This window comes from Camelus ferus, chromosome 12, assembly GCF_009834535.1.
Source record: "Camelus ferus isolate YT-003-E chromosome 12, BCGSAC_Cfer_1.0, whole genome shotgun sequence".
Lineage (NCBI taxonomy): Eukaryota > Metazoa > Chordata > Mammalia > Artiodactyla > Camelidae > Camelus > Camelus ferus.
This window is the reverse complement of record NC_045707.1, coordinates 63,911,063-63,928,474: the sequence shown is the minus strand read 5'-3', so window position 1 is coordinate 63,928,474 and position 17,412 is coordinate 63,911,063. Positions and strand designations below refer to the sequence as shown.

The window sequence follows — 17,412 nt, the reverse complement described above, 5'->3', positions numbered from 1 at the left end:
GACTTTTGCCTCCAAGTTGCTTCTCCTTCGTGGAGGTGACTTGACGAAGTGTGGCTTTCCCGCCTACTAGCTGGTGACCTTAGGCAAGGTCACTAAATGAAATAATTCAGGTCAAGCTGTAAACATGGTGTCTATAGATAAGAAGAACTTGATCAAAGTCAGCCATGAAAATCATTGGGCCGAAGGTAGGCAGGAGGTGACACTGTCTTTACATAGAAGAAGGTTTCATGTACCCTCTGCTACAAGCTTTACAGGAAGGACTGGCCCCCTGTGGAGATGAGTGAACCAAATTATTATCAGGGGGAAGGGTATAACTCAATTGGTAGAGTGCAAGATTAGCATGCCTGAGGTCCTGGGTTCAATCCCCAGTACCTCCATTAAAATAAATAAATAAATAAACCTACAAATTATCATCAGCTTTGATAATGTGTGTCCATTTTACCGCATTCACTACTTTCCAGAAATACGCATCATATTGTTAATTAGGTATATTTGTACATAGGTTTGGGGTACAGTTTTTTGGGTTTTTTTGGATTTTGGTTTGGTCTGATCTTTCAAAGCTCTAGTATAAACTACAAATTGGTGTTTGCAAGCAGCATCATCTGAATTTATGTGTAGTAAATAAACTGTATTTCTTCTACATAAATTCCATTTATTCAATAAATGTAAGATAACGTGACCAATTACAAGAATAAAATCATTTAAAATCGTCTCAGAAAACAATATGGGGTTTTTCGGTTGCATAGTGGTGATCTGGTTTTAAGAATTAGAATCAGGCGTGAAAATGAGTTAGTTGATTAGCTGATAACTTTTAAAACATGAGACAAAAATTTTTTATATATATCTGTGTTACTTTATCTACCAGCTTTCTTTTTTTAAGCTTTCTGCAAATTACCGTGGCTTGTTTTAGATTAGTTATATTATACTATAAATACGTCCAGATGTTTTTGTTATTCTGTAATTTGTTGCATTTTAGCTGAAGACTTCCTTAGATTTTTTTTCCCCCTTGTAATGATTGATTTTAAAATTAGTGCTATGTTTTGAATTGTTGGGATTTTTTTTTTTCTGTTGATTATAAAAGAACCAAAAACGATTCTCTTAGCTGTAGAAACATAGTAGCTCTTAGAAGAAAAGGCACAATTATTTAATTTAATTTGTACTCATTTCTGTAAGGTAATAGCTAGAACATTGTCGATCATCCCTAACAAAACATAAATAAATTCATTAAGTAAATTATTTAAAGCAATTAAAGAAGTCTAACAGTTACATGTCAGTAAACGTCTGAATCGACTGCTTAATCCAATAATGCTGGGACTACCTGCTCCGTGTCAGGGCTGGGGAAACGTTCAGAGTCTGCCTTTGGGAGACAGATCATCCTGGAGGGGAAAGGAAAGGAAAGTGTGTTTCCTTACAACTAATATGTAACAGATTTTCCCTTTTGTACCTTCTGTTTTTCAGAGATCTCTCTTACAACTTGCTAGAAGATTTACCCAGTTTTTCAGTCTGCCAAAAGCTTCAGAAAATGTATGTCCACGAAAGCCTCTGAAGTCACCTCGCGAAAACTGGGAGCCCAAACCCACATTTCCAGGGGTCACCGGTTTGCTTACCCTGTGGTTCAGTGGGAGACACGCGGTGCTGTTCCATTTTATACCCACAAGCTCTGACTGCGGAGGACGGCTGTGGGGCTGGGAAACGTAGATAATGTGACTTTGTACTATACGTAAAGCATTTATTATGGGTTTTCTTTTCCTAACCTGGTGTAGTCATGAACCGGGTTTGTTTGAGCTTTGGAGTTTTTCTAAGCTCCCACATCCAATGAGTGCCGTTATTTCTGAACAGGGGGAAGCTTGCGTTCGTGGGTGTGTTTGCTTCGCGACAGTCACCTTCAGAGGAGGTGCCTTATTTGTTCTGTTTCAGGCGCCATCGATGCTGCTGATGCCGGAAGCGTTGTAGCATTCCTCTCTCAAAACCCTCCTCCATAAAACATCAGCCTCGTTGCTCAATAATCACGCTTTGGTTTTGATCAAAACAATATTGAGCATCTACCCTTTCAGGCTTAGTTTTTCTCTGAATGCCGAAAGCGATTAAGGGAGGTGGGGGGATTCCATCTTTGAAAGGTAGAGACTTGACGCTCCTGAAAACCTTCAAGGAACATAAGAAAGGGCCAGATGGCAGAGCCAGGAGAGGCATCCTCAAAGTGTCTGAATGATGTTGGTGTTAGGAACATAGTTTTAAGATTCACCCAAAGGAGCTAGCTGCCTTGAACGGGAGGCTTTTTTTTATTTCTGTGTGTAAATTGTAATGTTCTTTTATAAACAAAAAGAAATGTTTCGAATGGTAACTTGATAGTCATAGTTCAAGTGTTCCTGGGGTTGAGGGCAGGTAACCCCTTTGTAAAAGTTCTCTGAAGACTCATCTTTGAAACCAGTGCCTTTGCAATCAGCCTTTGGGACACTGTCGTTTCAGAGACCTACGACATAATGAAATCTGTGAAATCAAAGCCGACACCTTCCAGAAGCTGTTTAGCCTCCGGTCTCTGTGAGTACCACCCGCCAGTACCTTCACCAACACAGGGCGCTTTTTCTTCTCTTTGAGGTCTTCTTCTATTATTTTATTTTCACTGTAAACGTGTATTGTTGGGCCCTTGCACATATATTTGCTATGGAAAGGCAAATATCTTGCTCATGATCATTTCCAGGAACAAGTTCAAAAGCAGTAAATTTGCCATCTGCTCTCTGCCAGTCAGCAGACATGGAACTTCCACAAAGAGGAAGGAGGCCGACATGCTGACTAGCCTACAAAAGGGGCTTCTGTTCACAGCCCGGAATTGGCAGAAATCGTGCTGCTTATAAAAGTGGGGTGGCTGCAGTCCTTCCCGCCTGCTTTTCTTTCCTGGTCAGTTTTTCAATGTGTGTCCCTAAGTGCTTTGGCATCACACTGGAGGGGACTAAAAAGTGCCGGGCCCAGGTTCTCACCTACCTCGTTAGTCTCTGGAGTGGGGCCTGAGAAGCCACATTTTAACACGTAAACTAAGGTTGGAGCCCAATTGTCTTGGAAAATGCTTCTGTTGTTCAGGTGACTAAGATTGGTAAATATTAAATTCCATTTTATGGTTGAAAAATACCATAAGTTTAAAAAAAAAATGGGTAACAAATTTTTCTTGGTGACAGTTAAAACTTTTCCATCCTGAAACCGGATTGCAATGTAATTTTGGTGAATAGCAGTATGTAGTGCTAAAACTGCAGTATAGTGTTAAAAAAGCCTTTCTTTCCTGAAGTTTTTCTTAATATTTAAGAGACTATAGCCTCGGAAAATAATACCATTTCCCAAAACATTTTAAATTCACCTTTGAGAATCGCTTTCTCCCAGAAATTTACTTTGAAAACCATCATGATCTGAATTCAATTGTGTTGCTCTTTCCTTACTTTTGGTCTAAAATCACCTTATGAAGTTCTTTTACTTTTTAAAATAAATGTAAAACAAAAAAAGTACATTACCTAATTTTATTGCCTGCCTTATTCACCAGGTTGGCATTCTGGCTGTTTCCAAAAGTTAGTTCTTTTTTAAAACGTTGATATATTTGGTAACACTGCGTTGTGTAATTGAAATTTGCTTGGAGAGTAGGATTTAAATATTCTTCACCAGAGACCCGTGGGATCACTCACCTGGCTCACCATCACCAGCCTCCTAACCAGCCTTTCCAGCATCAGTCTATACCTATTTATCTCATTCTCCAAAGAGAATCTTTCTGAAGTAGCAATTGAATCATGTTACTTCCCTGCTTCAAAAATCTTCTGTTATTCCCCTATGGTCTTCAAGACCAAAACCAAACTCCCAGCACTGCCCTTCAAAATCTTATCCCAACTGGAACACCCTTATCTCTTACCCACCAGTTCCCAGTCCCCTGACACATGCGCCATGGTTTCTTCTGGTCCTGTCACCCATTGGCTCCTCCCCACTCTTAACTTGCCCCGGTCCACCCCATAGGAACAAGATCTCCTATATTTGAGCCCACTCAACTCTGATGTGCTTTGCATTTTCTCTGCAACAGAACTCAACGCTCAGCACTGCCGTCAGATAGACCACCCCCTACCTGAAAATGACAAGAACTTTTTCATCTCCTAATCCCCAGGGTCTAGTGTAGTGGCTCTCTCATTATTTACCTTAAGAATTACAAGCACGTTCTGTGCAAAAGGTCAGGGACTCTGAAGTCAATCTGCGTGGGTTTGAATCTCAGCTCCCGAGATCACTCTGCGACTTGCAGCAAGTCACTTAAGACTCTGTGCTTCGTTCCTCACCAATAAAGTGGGGCTATGCTAATTCCTACTTCTCAGGGTTGTGTTGAGGGTTATGAAAAAACGTGTTAAAAAAAAACCTCATAACCATACCTGGCATGTAGTAAATATGCAATTGTCTCATTATTGAAGTTGTTGTTATCATCGTTTGAACAAGTACATATCCTTCCAGGGTATGTAAGTGAGGGTTCTCACAGAAATCAGAATTCACCCCGGATGGTTTAAATGAAGGGACACCGACACAGGTGTTGGCAAGCAAGGGATGGGCATGCAGAAACCAGCAGCTGATCAAGACGGGGAGGAACGAGTGGTGTTTCCACATCCCAGGAAGAGCGGAGGCACAGAGAAGGGACGTCCGTGGGGGAGAAAGTGTGCAGATGCCACCAGAAACAAGATTCCAAAACGGAGGAGCAGACCACAAGTGCCCGGCCTCTCTCTCTGCGGGAGGGCTTCCATGGGGAATCCAGCAGAGAACCACAGGGCGCCCTGCAGGGTCAGCCCCGCACACCCACACCCGCACCCGCAGGGCAGTGGAACCAGCTCCCCCAGGGCAGCTGGGAGGATTCCAGCACACAGGTTCACAAATAAGAATGCAGTTACAGCCCTCTGAGCATATACATTCTCCCACACTTACTTTTTTTAATTTTTAATTTTTATTTTTGGGGGGGGAGTAATTAGGTTTTTTTTCTTTTTTTTAGAGGAGGTACTAAGGATTGAACCCAGGACCTTATGCATACTAAGCATGCGCTCTACCACTTGAACTACACCCTACCCTCTCCCATATTTACTTAAAACCCAGTCAAATCACTATAGAGCCCGAGGTCAGAACATGGCCTGCCTTCCTGATGTTCTGCTCCTTCAAGCTCACCAGGGCACCCATGTTCTACTTAGAGCACCAGAGAGACTGCCAGATGGCAGGGCTCGCCTCCCTCACTGGACGCAGGGTTGATCAGCGGCTCAACAGAAGACAGTCTCCTAGTCAATTACCCATTCGTAGCTTTCCCACTCCGTCCATGCCTCTCCGTCCCCTTGTTAGCTGGATTTTTGTTTTGCGATTACTGAAAGGGGCAACATAAAAAGCCTTCCAGTTTCCTCCAGTTTAGGGGGCCTTTCCAATGAGAATATAAATATTCTGTGAATACCATTTATCCAAGGTAACTCAGGGGGCCCAATATCATGGATAAATTATCTGCGCTAGAGAAAAGTTGACAGTGATCACTTTCCGTTTCCTCAAATGTCTACACTTTAGTTCCCTTTATGAGTTAGGCGTTTTAAAAAGACAGATTGTAAGTTCATTGCTCTTTTTGTAAAATGGGTAAGTTCTTACATTCTTGTGAAATTACCTACATTTCATTACATATAGTCTGTGGAGGGGCGGGGGTGAGGTCATTTTATTTCTCAGTGAATTGTAGATTTTCTTTGGGATCAAAAGATTTTATTTCCAACATATGCTAGCCCATCTTTTCTCCATTTCCCAGTCAAGAATTTAAATGTCTGTCCTCTTTACTGGGAATTTTTTTGAAAGTGTCTCTGTGTTTCTCTTAAGGTCTAATATACATGGACAATATACACAAATTTTTTGAGTTTCATTACATATCCAGGGATATTTTATAACTTAACATTTACTTGCTTGTCAGAGGATGAGCCTCAGAAGTTCCTGTTTCTTCCCACTCCCCGACCCCCACTCATCTTAGAAATGCCCTAATAAAATGTTACAACCATGCTAAAGTCAACTTTTTAGCAAGAAGAGAGTAAAAATTAAATATCCACCCAAGTGATTTTTCTTGATTGATTTAAACAAGGTCGTTTTGAAATTCTCTCTTAATCGTTTTATACTATTCATATCTGCATCTGAAAGATGATTAGATAAGTTAATTGTTCCTGTCCAGAATGGAAATTAAGTTTTGTTGGGAGAATGAATATATATGGTAAAACTTCACACAGTCTGCTTTTACATCATCCTCTCACTTGCCTTTTTCTTTTTTTATAGGAATTTAGCTTGGAACAAAATTGCCGTTATTCACCCCAGTGCATTTTCCACTTTGCCATCTCTAAGAAAGCTGTGAGTATTTCGCAACTTGTTTGTGGCGTGGCTCTCAGTAATTGGGCACCACCCTACTCATCAAAAATGCTGGTTTTGCTGAAGAGGCCCCCAGAGCACAGAATGCCCAGCCCTCAGTGTCCTCCACACTAGAGCTGGATCAAACCAGAGGCCATGTGGGCCCGTGCATGGATAACTGAAGAGCCGGGTGACAGCTGGTTCTGGTAACTGAGGTGAAATTTTCCATTTTCGCTGAGCTGTCAGGTGGAATGGAATAAGATGTCAGTACAGTTCTAAAGCGCTTTCATTTGATAGTTCGCCATCTTGACTAACAGGGAAGCTTCCTGTCCATTCTTTCCCTCCCTTTCCACCTCTTGCTCCGTCCTGTCCCCATCTCCCAGGTACCAGAAAGAAAGAACTGGTCAGACAGAAGTTAAGGGGAGAAGGAAGGAACTAAACCCCCAACAGTGTTTTCCCCTCACCCCTAACTGGATCCAGTCAGCATCACTTCTCAAATTAGATGCCGCACCTCACACTGGACTTTCGATGTCCCCACCTGGCAAAGCTGAGCTGAACATAGAAATTAGACTTCAGCTGTGATTAAAACATTTTTCGTCCTGCAATTCTGATTGTAAAGTAGAAAAGTTGTCAAGAACTAAAATGGTTCCTCTTACCATTAAGAGTAAGGACCCTACTTAGAAGTTTTTATGGAGCCGTTTAATAATCTTTAGGCTGCTTTTTTTTAACATCAGCATCTTATGCTAACGCAGACTAAAAGCCAATTGCTGTTTGATGTTTTGCAGGGACCTGTCGTCCAACCGCCTGTCGTCTTTTCCTGTAACTGGGTTACATGGTTTAACTCACTTAAAATTAACAGGAAATCATGCCTTACAGAGCTTGATATCATCTGAAAACTTTCCAGAACTCAAGTGAGTTTGTCATTAAAGCTAATAAGATACATTTGTGGTCATGTGAAATAATAGACGTGTTATAGTGGTTTTCAAAATTTATGGGACTCTTTTGAATTGCATTTCATGCCTTGGGAGTCCTCCACCCCTGGGATGCTGTTAGGACAAGCCCTGGAGTGGGAGACCGTGTCTTTCTGACCACGCTTCCTTTCTTTCTCAAGATGCCTCCCGGAACCATAGAGTTCATGGAAAGAGTTTGAAAACCATTGATCCATGGGCTACAAACCAGGACATGTAATTAAATAACATTGTAACAAAATTATACTCCTGTTTACATTTTTAAATTCATCTAGCTTATATATATGTTCTAATAAAATGGACAAAATTAATATTTGTTTGAGGAAGTAATGCTCTTTAAAACCGGTTACGCTTATTATCGATAAAGAAGTCCCTTGAGAGATCTTATATGTATATTATATTTTTTTAAACGACCATACTTTTTATGCTCTTTTAAAACCATAGCCCCAAGAGAGAGCCCAGAAAATAGAAGAGGAAAAAAGGCTAAAAGTACCGCCTAAACAACTTTTTATGTTCCTTCCTTCCAGATTTTGTCTCCAATGTATTTTTAATTGTTAGATTCACAGTTCGTATACAAACTTACGTCATGATTTCGTTACCTAACATTATGTCATATCATAAGCACTTTTTAATGGTGCCACAATTTCCCTAACAGTCATTTTTTTTCATGTTCTTACTATGGAAATTTTCAAACACAAAAGTAGAGGAAATAATACACCTCTCACTCAACCACAGCAACGATCAACATTTCATGGCAATAATTCTTAATAACTCCATTGTTATTATGAATAGCACTGTGATCAACATCTTCAGGCACATAGTCAATATTTTAGATTATTTATTTAGGCTAAAATCCACAGGCAGAATTACTGAGCACAAGAAAGCGAACACTATATTTAATCATCTGTTTCTTTAAGTGTGTTTTTGGTTTTGTTCACTTAAAGGGTTATAGAAGTGCCCTATGCGTATCAGTGCTGCACATTTGGAGTGTGTGAAAGTGTCTATAAAATTTCTCACCAGTGGAATAGAGGCGACAACAGCAGTGCAGATGACCTTCATAAGAAAGATGTTGGGATGTTTCAAGTTCAAGGTAAGACCTGCTATGTCACTGGCATGAAATTGTGTCTCAAGGGGTCTTGAAAAGTCATCAGACAGATCATCTGAACTCCAGACCGGCCCACATGTAATCATGCCAGCAAGCTGAGAATCAAACCCACTTTTTAAAGTCTCCCAGAGAAAGAGAAAGCTCCTTTAGGGTTCATTCTAAAACTTTATCTTTTCTGTAAGTGAATTTTTAATAGTTATATTTATAATTAAATCCCTTTTAGTATATACTGACCTCAGAGATAAATACTAATATTGATGATCAATATTCTCATAATTGTTTAAGAGGGCTTCATCCCTGTGAATAACTTTTTCAAACACGCTTCTGAACTTTTTTCTCCCAAAGATAAAATCTGTTTTTATTCTTGCAGCCCAGGGGGAGTGGAGGCCATCAGCAATTTTAGATGCCTCCATATTTCAGCAGGAGGGCTTAAGAATCCACCTTCTTATCCAACTAGTCCTAAAACATTTTCCCTTCTGCCCCCCACAGGGCTGTCTGTCAGGAAAGTGAAATGAGATAATGTCTGTAAAGCGCTTGGCTTTCCTTGAAGTAAGACCTGACTTAAAAACACAGCAATGTACCTCAAACCACACCTGTGGTAATGAGGAGGTGCTCTGGGCAGCCCTACTCTGCTCTCCCTGCCAACCCTGCAAGTTTGCACACAGTCTAAACAGACTGGCTTGTCTTCCTTTGGGTGTTAATGATTTGTTGATTCCCAAGCAAGTATGATTCAGTCTGTCTGCACATTATCTTGACTTTTCTTCCTGCACACATATCTGATTAAGGAGCTGGTATTATGGCCTTTGGCCTTTTTGCTTTAGGCTACAGCATGTGTCCTATTCTTGTTCTTGATTTCATTTTTGTTCCTCCTGCCTCACCCACCCTAATTTCTACTGCATTTATTTATCACACACACCTCTCCCCCCAAAATTCCAGTGTCTACTAAGTGCCAGGCACTGTTCTAGGCCCTAGAGGCTCACAGTGAGCGAGAGACACACTTCTTCATGGAGTTTACCTCCAAGGGCAGTGATTCTCAACCCTGGGGCGCATATTGGAATCACATAGAAACTTTTGAAAAACAGTGATGCCCGAGCCACACACCTGGCCAATTAAATCAGCATCTTTGGGAAAGTGTGCTAGATCACAGAATCCCTGTTTCACGGATGGCTAATCCAAGCACGAAGCAGTTACTTGATTTGTCCTCTGTTAAGCAGCATTCCTCAGAGAAGATTGACACTGATTCTCCCTCTTGCGCTCTGAGAACACAGCCCAGAACATTTGCAGTCTAGCCACAAAGTGTTAGAAAACTGGATGAAGTGGTTCTTCCACTGAATGGAGAGGCCTACACTCTCTAAGTTGGGTCAGGACAAATTTGAGGCCATCATGAGCCCCAGGGAACAAGAACAGGATGCGAGAGCTTAGATGCTATGACCGGGAGCCCAAGTCACTGTCCCTTAACCCCAGTTCTGCTGGGGCACTAGGTCGTACAGTAGCCTCAGTAGAACATCCAAAGCAACTCTACAACAGACAAGAAAGTGACAGCCCAGGGGAAAAGCGGAGCGTCTGACCTTCAGCCCCCTTCGTGACACTTCGTGTCTCCGGGGCAATCCAGGACTCTCCTACCTGGGAGCTGGTCCCTGAAAAGAGAGACAGAACTAATCATTCCAGAACTTCTCACTCCTACAGATGAGCGTGATCTTGAAGATTTCCTGCTTGACTTTGAGGATGACCTGAAAGCCCTCCATTCCGTGCAGTGCTCGCCTTCCCCAGGTGAGAAAGGCATCAGAATGGACCCAGCAGCAGCACCCTCCCTTAAGTCTGGGGGCCACCCAGGATGTCGTCGCTACACTTCACAGCACAGTCTGCTTTGCAGCTCATCAGTATCCCCCCTAGGGGGACCTTAAAAATACAAATGTTTGTTCCCTGGAGTTGGTCTTTATTCATAAGTAGGATTTTTGTGGGAGACTGTTGATTCAGATTAATGGAAATTAAAGAACCAATCACGTAGTTAGAAGTGTATGTAATTTTTAAATGACATTAGCAATTTAGCCTGAACTGGTAGGCAGCAGTCTTTCTTCACGTAATCACCGATTGTTGACAGTGACTTTTTTTAAGTCTTCCCTACGTAGCTATTTGGTTAAAGCAAATAATGGCTTTACAGATAGGTAAAAAAATATCTGTATAGATTATTCACTTAACTGTTTGTCCCATTCGCAGAAATACGATAGGCCAGTTGAGGGGAAAAAGAAAAAAAGACAGCTGGAGAGGGTCGCTATTTTATTTTCAACAGTTCGATTATTCCTTGCTCCCAAACGTCAGATGTCAGTCTAAACCTAAAATGAGATTTTAATGAACTGCACCTCCATACGACTCATACATCCTTTTCTAATATTATGGAGTATTTCCCCAGGATTCTCCTTCCCTGTTTACAGAACCTTTTTGAAGTATTCTGGAAAAATATAATAAAAAGCCCAAGAGATGTGGCTTTTTACCTGGCCCCGACACTGCTGTATCTGGGAGACCAGAAGCAAGTGACTGAAACTCTCCGTGTCATTTCCCCGGGTATAGCTGGAAAACCTGAACTCCTGGTCTGCTCACCTTTACATTAAATAGTAGTTTAATAAAAGATGTGTTGGTACGGCCTCTCTACTCCTTGGTGTCCTAATGAGAGAAACAAAAAGGTAGTTTGCAAAAGCTGTCAACCCTAATTTGATGCCCAGTCTTTTTCTTCCCTGGACTTCTAGGCCCCTTCAAACTCTGCGAATACCTGTTCGGGAGCTGGCTGATCCGAATTGGAGTGTGGACCATAGCGGTTTTGGCGCTTACTTGCAATGCCCTGGTGACGTGCGCGGTGTTCAGGGCCCCTGTGTACATCTCCTCCATAAAACTGTTAATCGGGTTGCTAGCCGCGGCCAACATGCTCATGGGGGTCTCCAGCGCGGTGCTGGCGGGCGTGGACGCCTTGACCTTCGGCAGCTTTGCGCGGCACGGGGCGTGGTGGGAGCAGGGGGTCGGTTGTCAAGTCGTCGGGTTTTTGTCCATTTTCGCTTCGGAATCCTCTGTTTTCCTGCTGACTCTGGCGGCCCTGGAGCGTGGGTTCTCTGCGGGATGCTCCGCCAGATTGGACACGAAGAGCCCCTTCCCCAGTCTGAGAGCGGCCATCGCGCTGTGCGCCCTGCTGGCCGTGACCGTGGCCGCCGTGCCCCTGCTGGGCGGCCGCGAGTACAGCGCCTCCCCGCTCTGCCTGCCGCTGCCCTTGGGGGAGCCCAGCGCCGCGGGCTACATGGTGGCGCTCGTCTTGCTCAATTCCCTTTGCTTCCTCATGATGACCATCGCCTACACCAAGCTCTACTGCAGTCTGGAAAAGGGAGACCTGGAGAACACGTGGGACTGTTCTATGGTGAAGCACATCGCTCTGCTGCTCTTCACCAACTGTATCCTTTACTGCCCCGTGGCGTTCTTGTCCTTCGCTTCTTTGCTGAACCTCACGTTCATCGGCCCGGAAGTAGTTAAGTTTATCCTTCTGGTCATCGTGCCCCTTCCCGCATGTCTTAACCCCCTTCTCTACATCCTCCTCAATCCCCATTTTAAGGAGGACCTGGGGAGCCTGGGAAAGCAAACCCACTTCTGGACGAGGTCCAAACACACCAGCCTGGTGTCTGTTAACTCTGATGATGTTGAGAAACAGTCCTGCGACTCAACCCAGGCCTTGGTAACCTTCACCAGTGCCAGCATCGCCTACGACCTGCCTTCCAGTTCTGGGTCACCACCAGCTTATCCAGTGACAGAAAGCTGTCATCTTTCATCTGTGGCATTTGTCCCATGTCTCTAATTCATACATAAGAGAAAAAGTTTTCAAATATCAAAAACCCAAAAATGTGAGATTGAGTACATCAGAGTAGTAAGTAAAAAAGAGCTGAGTTGAAACCTGATTTTTTTTTTAAATCTCTGTGTCAAAAAAAAAAACTGAGAATTATTTGATACTGGAGAGTGAAAAATAAGTCTAAATGCTGCTTATGTAGTTTGTTCAGCTACAGTAGATCGGTCACATGATTCAGGTAAGCCTAAAATATATTTTTAAAATGGATTGAAATGTTCAGAAAAGATTCTCCATGATTTCAATTTGAATTCTTTTTCAACTCACCAATTTAATCATTTGCTGGGGGTTGTGGGGGGTGGGGACCCTTGCTTACAAAACCCAAAAACCCCTTAAAAGATGGTTGGAGGTATTAAGAAAATAAGGGTTTTTAATGGCATATATTACTAAGTAATGGTTGTGACCAATAGGATTTGACTTTAATGACCATGTGGAGATGTTTTAGTACTCCTTTCCTCAGAAAGGGTCCTTCCTGGCCACCAGTCCCCCCGTGAATGGATAACATAAGGCACTATTCATTCATTCACATCCACTTCATTTTTAGAGATGCTAGAGTTTATGTGTCAGCACTAGATGGCTCCAGCCTCAGTGGAAGAAAACTGCTTACACATATTTTGAAAGGAAAATGAACTTAAATTCTTCAATTGCTGTGAAGGCAATCATGTACAGGTGAGGTTTGCCTTGTCTAATTCATTTTTAATTCCTTGGTGCCCAGAGGTCAGAAGAAAAGTCCATTGCCGGCAATGGACATACTTAGAAAAGATGGTAAGCAACCTGGGATTTTTCTCCCCCTGGGCGAGCGCACACTTCTCGCAGGAGGTTTTATCAGTTGATTCAAACCAATGTGCATCATAAGGTAATAATCAAATGCAGACTCAACAGAAATTAAATCCACTGATATAACTTCTCTCATGTAGCTCGTTAGTAGCTCTAGAAATGGATGTCTGAAACCACTTTTGACTCAGCAGAAACTTGGTGACATATTATCCTGTTTATTTAGCTTGGTTTTTAGCTCTGTTGTCTTTGGATCAACCCACTTGATGTCAAGAAGATGACGTCTCTGCCTATTCCATATTTAATACGTGTGTTAGATATTTTAAGAGGAGAATTTATTAAATACTAAAGGTCAAAGGATAAATTCATAACTTCTATTATACTGCATTAGCTTCAATACATCTGAACCAAAAGACTGTTAGGTAGATTTATTTTTATATAAGCATGTTTATTTTGATCAGATGTTTTAACTTGGAATTGAAAAAAATACATTTATGAGATGTTTTATAAGATGTGTAAATATAGAACTGTATTTATTACCACAGTAAAGATTCAGTAACACTAAAGACATGATAATAAACCATGTACAGTGGCATATTCTTCCATATATATTGTGTTTCTCTGCCCATTTTCTTTAAATCATTACCTGTATATAATATATGTAAATGTATAGTACTTGTAAATAGATTCCAAACTTGCTTTTCTATTGGGTACAAAATAAAAGAAATTTGTAATAAAATGTGTGACTGTAAAACAAAATATCTTCATGTCTTTTATTGAGCCCATAGGCAAATATCTGGTCTCCTAAATGCTTTTGATTTTTGATGTGTAAGTACATATGCTACTTAAGTATTTGCGCTTCAATGTTTTAAGTATTTTGGACTTTAGCAATAGCAGGGAGGGTATAGCTCAATGTGGTAGAGCACATGCTTAGCATGCACAAGGTCTTGGGTTCAATCCCCAGTACCTCCTCTAAAAAAATTTAAAAGTAAATAAATAAACAAACCCAATTACCTTTCTCCCCCTCACCCCAAAGAGAACTAAAGTGAAGAAGTGAATCTTTCACAAGAACAAGTCAAAATATGTTTACCAACCCCTGGATTATTTTAACTGTGACTGATAAACCATTTTGTCATGACATATGACTTGGTAACGTTCATTGTCCCCAGTGATAATTTGGATTTCATAGCCAGGATCTATTTCTTTTGCAATGTAAAAAGAAAAAAATAACACAATTAGAAAGAAATGTATAAATAACAAATCAATCCTAAAATTATTCAACATGAACATATTTTTCTATAAATTCTTCCTTTAAGAAAACATATTTTATGACCAAATCAAGGCCAAAGGATAAAGACATGTGACTCCCAGGGCACAAAGAAATACACTGTTCCCCTTCAGTCGCCACCCCCTAAAACATAAACAATGCAATGATTTTTCTAAGCACCTAGTGCCCCCTCCCAGCTTTGATAGTGACTCCTGCTCTGCCCATACATGTTGTAAAATGAAACCATCAAGAAGTAGTTGGAGGCCCGGCATTATTGCTCAGATTAACCCGTATCAGCTGACCTCCCCCAGGGTATCTGGCACTGAGCTTCCCACCCATCCATCAGATACAATCACATGCTTCCGCCTAACCTAGTTAACAGGCATCCAGCGGGGTCCTACTATGCGGTCTACACTTGGTTTGTCTTCAACTGAAACAAGGGCTAAAACATAATCTCACTCCTCTTAATCTCACACCTCTTAGCCCAGGCAGCTGATACAAAAGTTACCTCTGATGGGGAGAGGATAGCTCAGGGGTAGAGCGCACGCTTAGCAGGCACGAGGTCCTGGGTTCAATCCCCGGTACCGCTAAAAAATAAATAAATAAACCTAATTACCTCCCTCCACCCCCCAAAATAATAAAATAAAATAAAGTTGCTTCTGGAGCAAGGGATCTCAGTCTCTCTTGTCACCACACTTGCTTTTGGGTGCCCAGAATTCGGAATGAGTCCTGGCAGCCCATGCCTTTCTCTACCACTCAATAAAACACAAGTCAGTGAATGTCGCTTTAAGGGAAAAAAAAAAAAAACAACACTCTGATTTATTTCTTTAAAAATCCATAAGCGCTATTTGCAAAACCCAGTTATAATACACCTCACACCAAACACTGTTCTGTTAAGTGTGATAAATGCTCTTCGTTCTAATGCAGTAACTCAGAACGACTGGAATCACATCCACAAATAAATACATCTACACTGAGGAGGAGATAGGACAGAACACACTGCTGGCGGACTGAATAACAGCAAAACCAAAAAACAAATCAAAAGAACACAAACTGGTGGGCTAGCCTAGCGTAAACGGTTAACAATGTAACGTTTTCAAAATGGATTTATTCATTCAACAAATGCTGCGTGCTTGCTCTGTGCCGTGTCCTATGCACAGTGATAGTAAAATCCAGTCTGGAATTTGCATTCCAGAGGAGGAGAGAGAGAGAGACACTCAGCAAATACAAACAAGGAAATAGCAGACAGAAACTCGAATGAAGAAAATAAAACTGAATAGCTAGCCAGGAGTGCCTGGCATGTTCCTTTAGTTGGGGAGCTCAAGACAAATCTCTCTGGAAAGGCATGTTTTAAAGCAAGATCTTTCAAAAAGGAGCTGCCTTTGCTTTAGCATTCAACCAATTACTTCAATAAAACTCATTATTTTCAGTCCCTCTATTTATATTGTCACCTACTACAAACTTTTTTCTCTTTTAATGGAGGTACTGGGGATTGAACCCAGGACCTCATGCGTGCTAAGCATGTGCTTTACCACTGAGCCATTTCCCTCCCCCAGCTACAAACTGTTTCGAATGATATTTTAATATAAAAATATACTAGGTGGCTGTTATCACACTTAATTTTTTCTCACAACTGTTACTGGAGAAAGTCATTCTTACAAGAAATAGAAAACATCTTTTCATTTTGTTTTGGCCAAAAGTAGAAAAGTAAGGTAGTAAAAGGTAATAACATTAGCAACACCCTGTTCATTTAGAACCTGAAAAGCTCTAACATCTGAAAAAATAACAATGTCTGGCTTTTTTGGTTAATCTTATCATTACATGCAGCTCAGGGGCCATTAGCCAACAAAAAGTAAATCCTAGATAAACAGATGGGACTCCATGCGTGCTCTTCAGGACTTAGAAATTGTTTTACAGTCCATCTGTGTAGATAACGGGGTCCGTGTCCTTCCAAGCCAGTAAACACTGACCACTTTCTCTCCCTGGTCACAGAAGCCCTGCAATACACTTAGGTTATGGTAGCTTTTCCTTGCAAGTGAAGTGGTCAGGGGCCATGTCACCACACCCCCATTTCAAGGTCCTCCTTATGAACATTTCTTAAGATGCAGGAGTCAGATTCTACACTGACTCACGCTCCTTTCAAACACAAGCTTCAGCATGTCTGACCCTTGAAGCCTATTGAGTAGGAATGATAACAAAGCTTCAGCTTGTCTGGGTTCAGAAACTGGCAGAAAAACACACACACCGAGCTGGAGAAGCATTGCAAAATATGGAGTTTCCGACCCTAGCCACGTTTGGATGTGAATTCTCACTCCTGTCCGGATAGTCTAAGCGGGACATTACAACCATGCCACTCCATGAGGACAGTGAATCTAGTGATATGGGATGGAGAAATGATAGTTCATCAAAGAATAGGTGAAAAAACTGAGAATGTTCCACCTGGAGAAAAGAAGGCTAATGGAAAACATTCGAAATATTTAAATAACTGAAATTGGCTAAGTGCTTTCTTAAGTACCAGCTCAGAGCGGCCCAAAGAGTAAAATAGTGAAGTCCAGCAATTTGCTACCAGACAGAACTGTGCTCAAATCCGAGTCTTACAACTATGCAGGAGTTGGGCAAGGTATTTAAGTTTTCTCAGCCTCAACCTTGTCCTCAGTAAGACGGGACTGATACCACCAGTCTTACAAGATTAGAAGGATTAACAACTCAGTGTGTATAAAGTTCTCATCAGGGCACCTGGAATGTAGGAAATATTTAATAAATGGTTACCATCTTTTCCCCCTTTCCCAACAGTCCTATGACACGAGCATTTGGCAGATGAAGAAACAGTGAGTCTGAGGGTTGAGCGACTCCCTAAGGTCAAAGATGAGGAGCGAGGGTTAAAATGTGGGTCTTATTTAATAGCACAACACAGTGAAGGCTGCGGGAAGAAATCATATTCTCCCCCCTCGATGTTTCCTTCCACGTGGAGGGAGGTCTGTTAGAGTAACCTTCCTGGCAGTGTTCCATCCTCTCACTGACTTTTCCTGTCGTGAGGATTGGTGACACAGCTTGTTAGAATTTAGAA

The 17,412-nt window shown here is 41.6% G+C and overlaps 1 protein-coding gene across 4 annotated transcripts in view; it reads left to right on the top strand.

Moving 5' to 3' along the window:
* LGR5 (leucine rich repeat containing G protein-coupled receptor 5) overlaps window positions 1–13,817 on the top strand; it is a 112,252-nt gene extending 98,435 nt beyond the window's left edge. For all 4 annotated transcript variants that reach the window (XM_032493761.1, XM_032493762.1, XM_032493759.1 and 1 more), the window contains 7 exons: window positions 1,459–1,524; window positions 2,467–2,538; window positions 6,286–6,357; window positions 7,140–7,265; window positions 8,267–8,412; window positions 10,114–10,197; window positions 11,172–13,817. In XM_032493761.1, the coding sequence (XP_032349652.1) occupies window positions 1,459–1,524; window positions 2,467–2,538; window positions 6,286–6,357; window positions 7,140–7,265; window positions 8,267–8,412; window positions 10,114–10,197; window positions 11,172–12,259 (1,654 nt within the window). In that variant the 3' untranslated portion in view covers window positions 12,260–13,817. The remainder of the gene's footprint in view (window positions 1–1,458; window positions 1,525–2,466; window positions 2,539–6,285; window positions 6,358–7,139; window positions 7,266–8,266; window positions 8,413–10,113; window positions 10,198–11,171) is intronic.
* The last annotated feature ends 3,595 nt before the right edge of the window (window positions 13,818–17,412 follow it).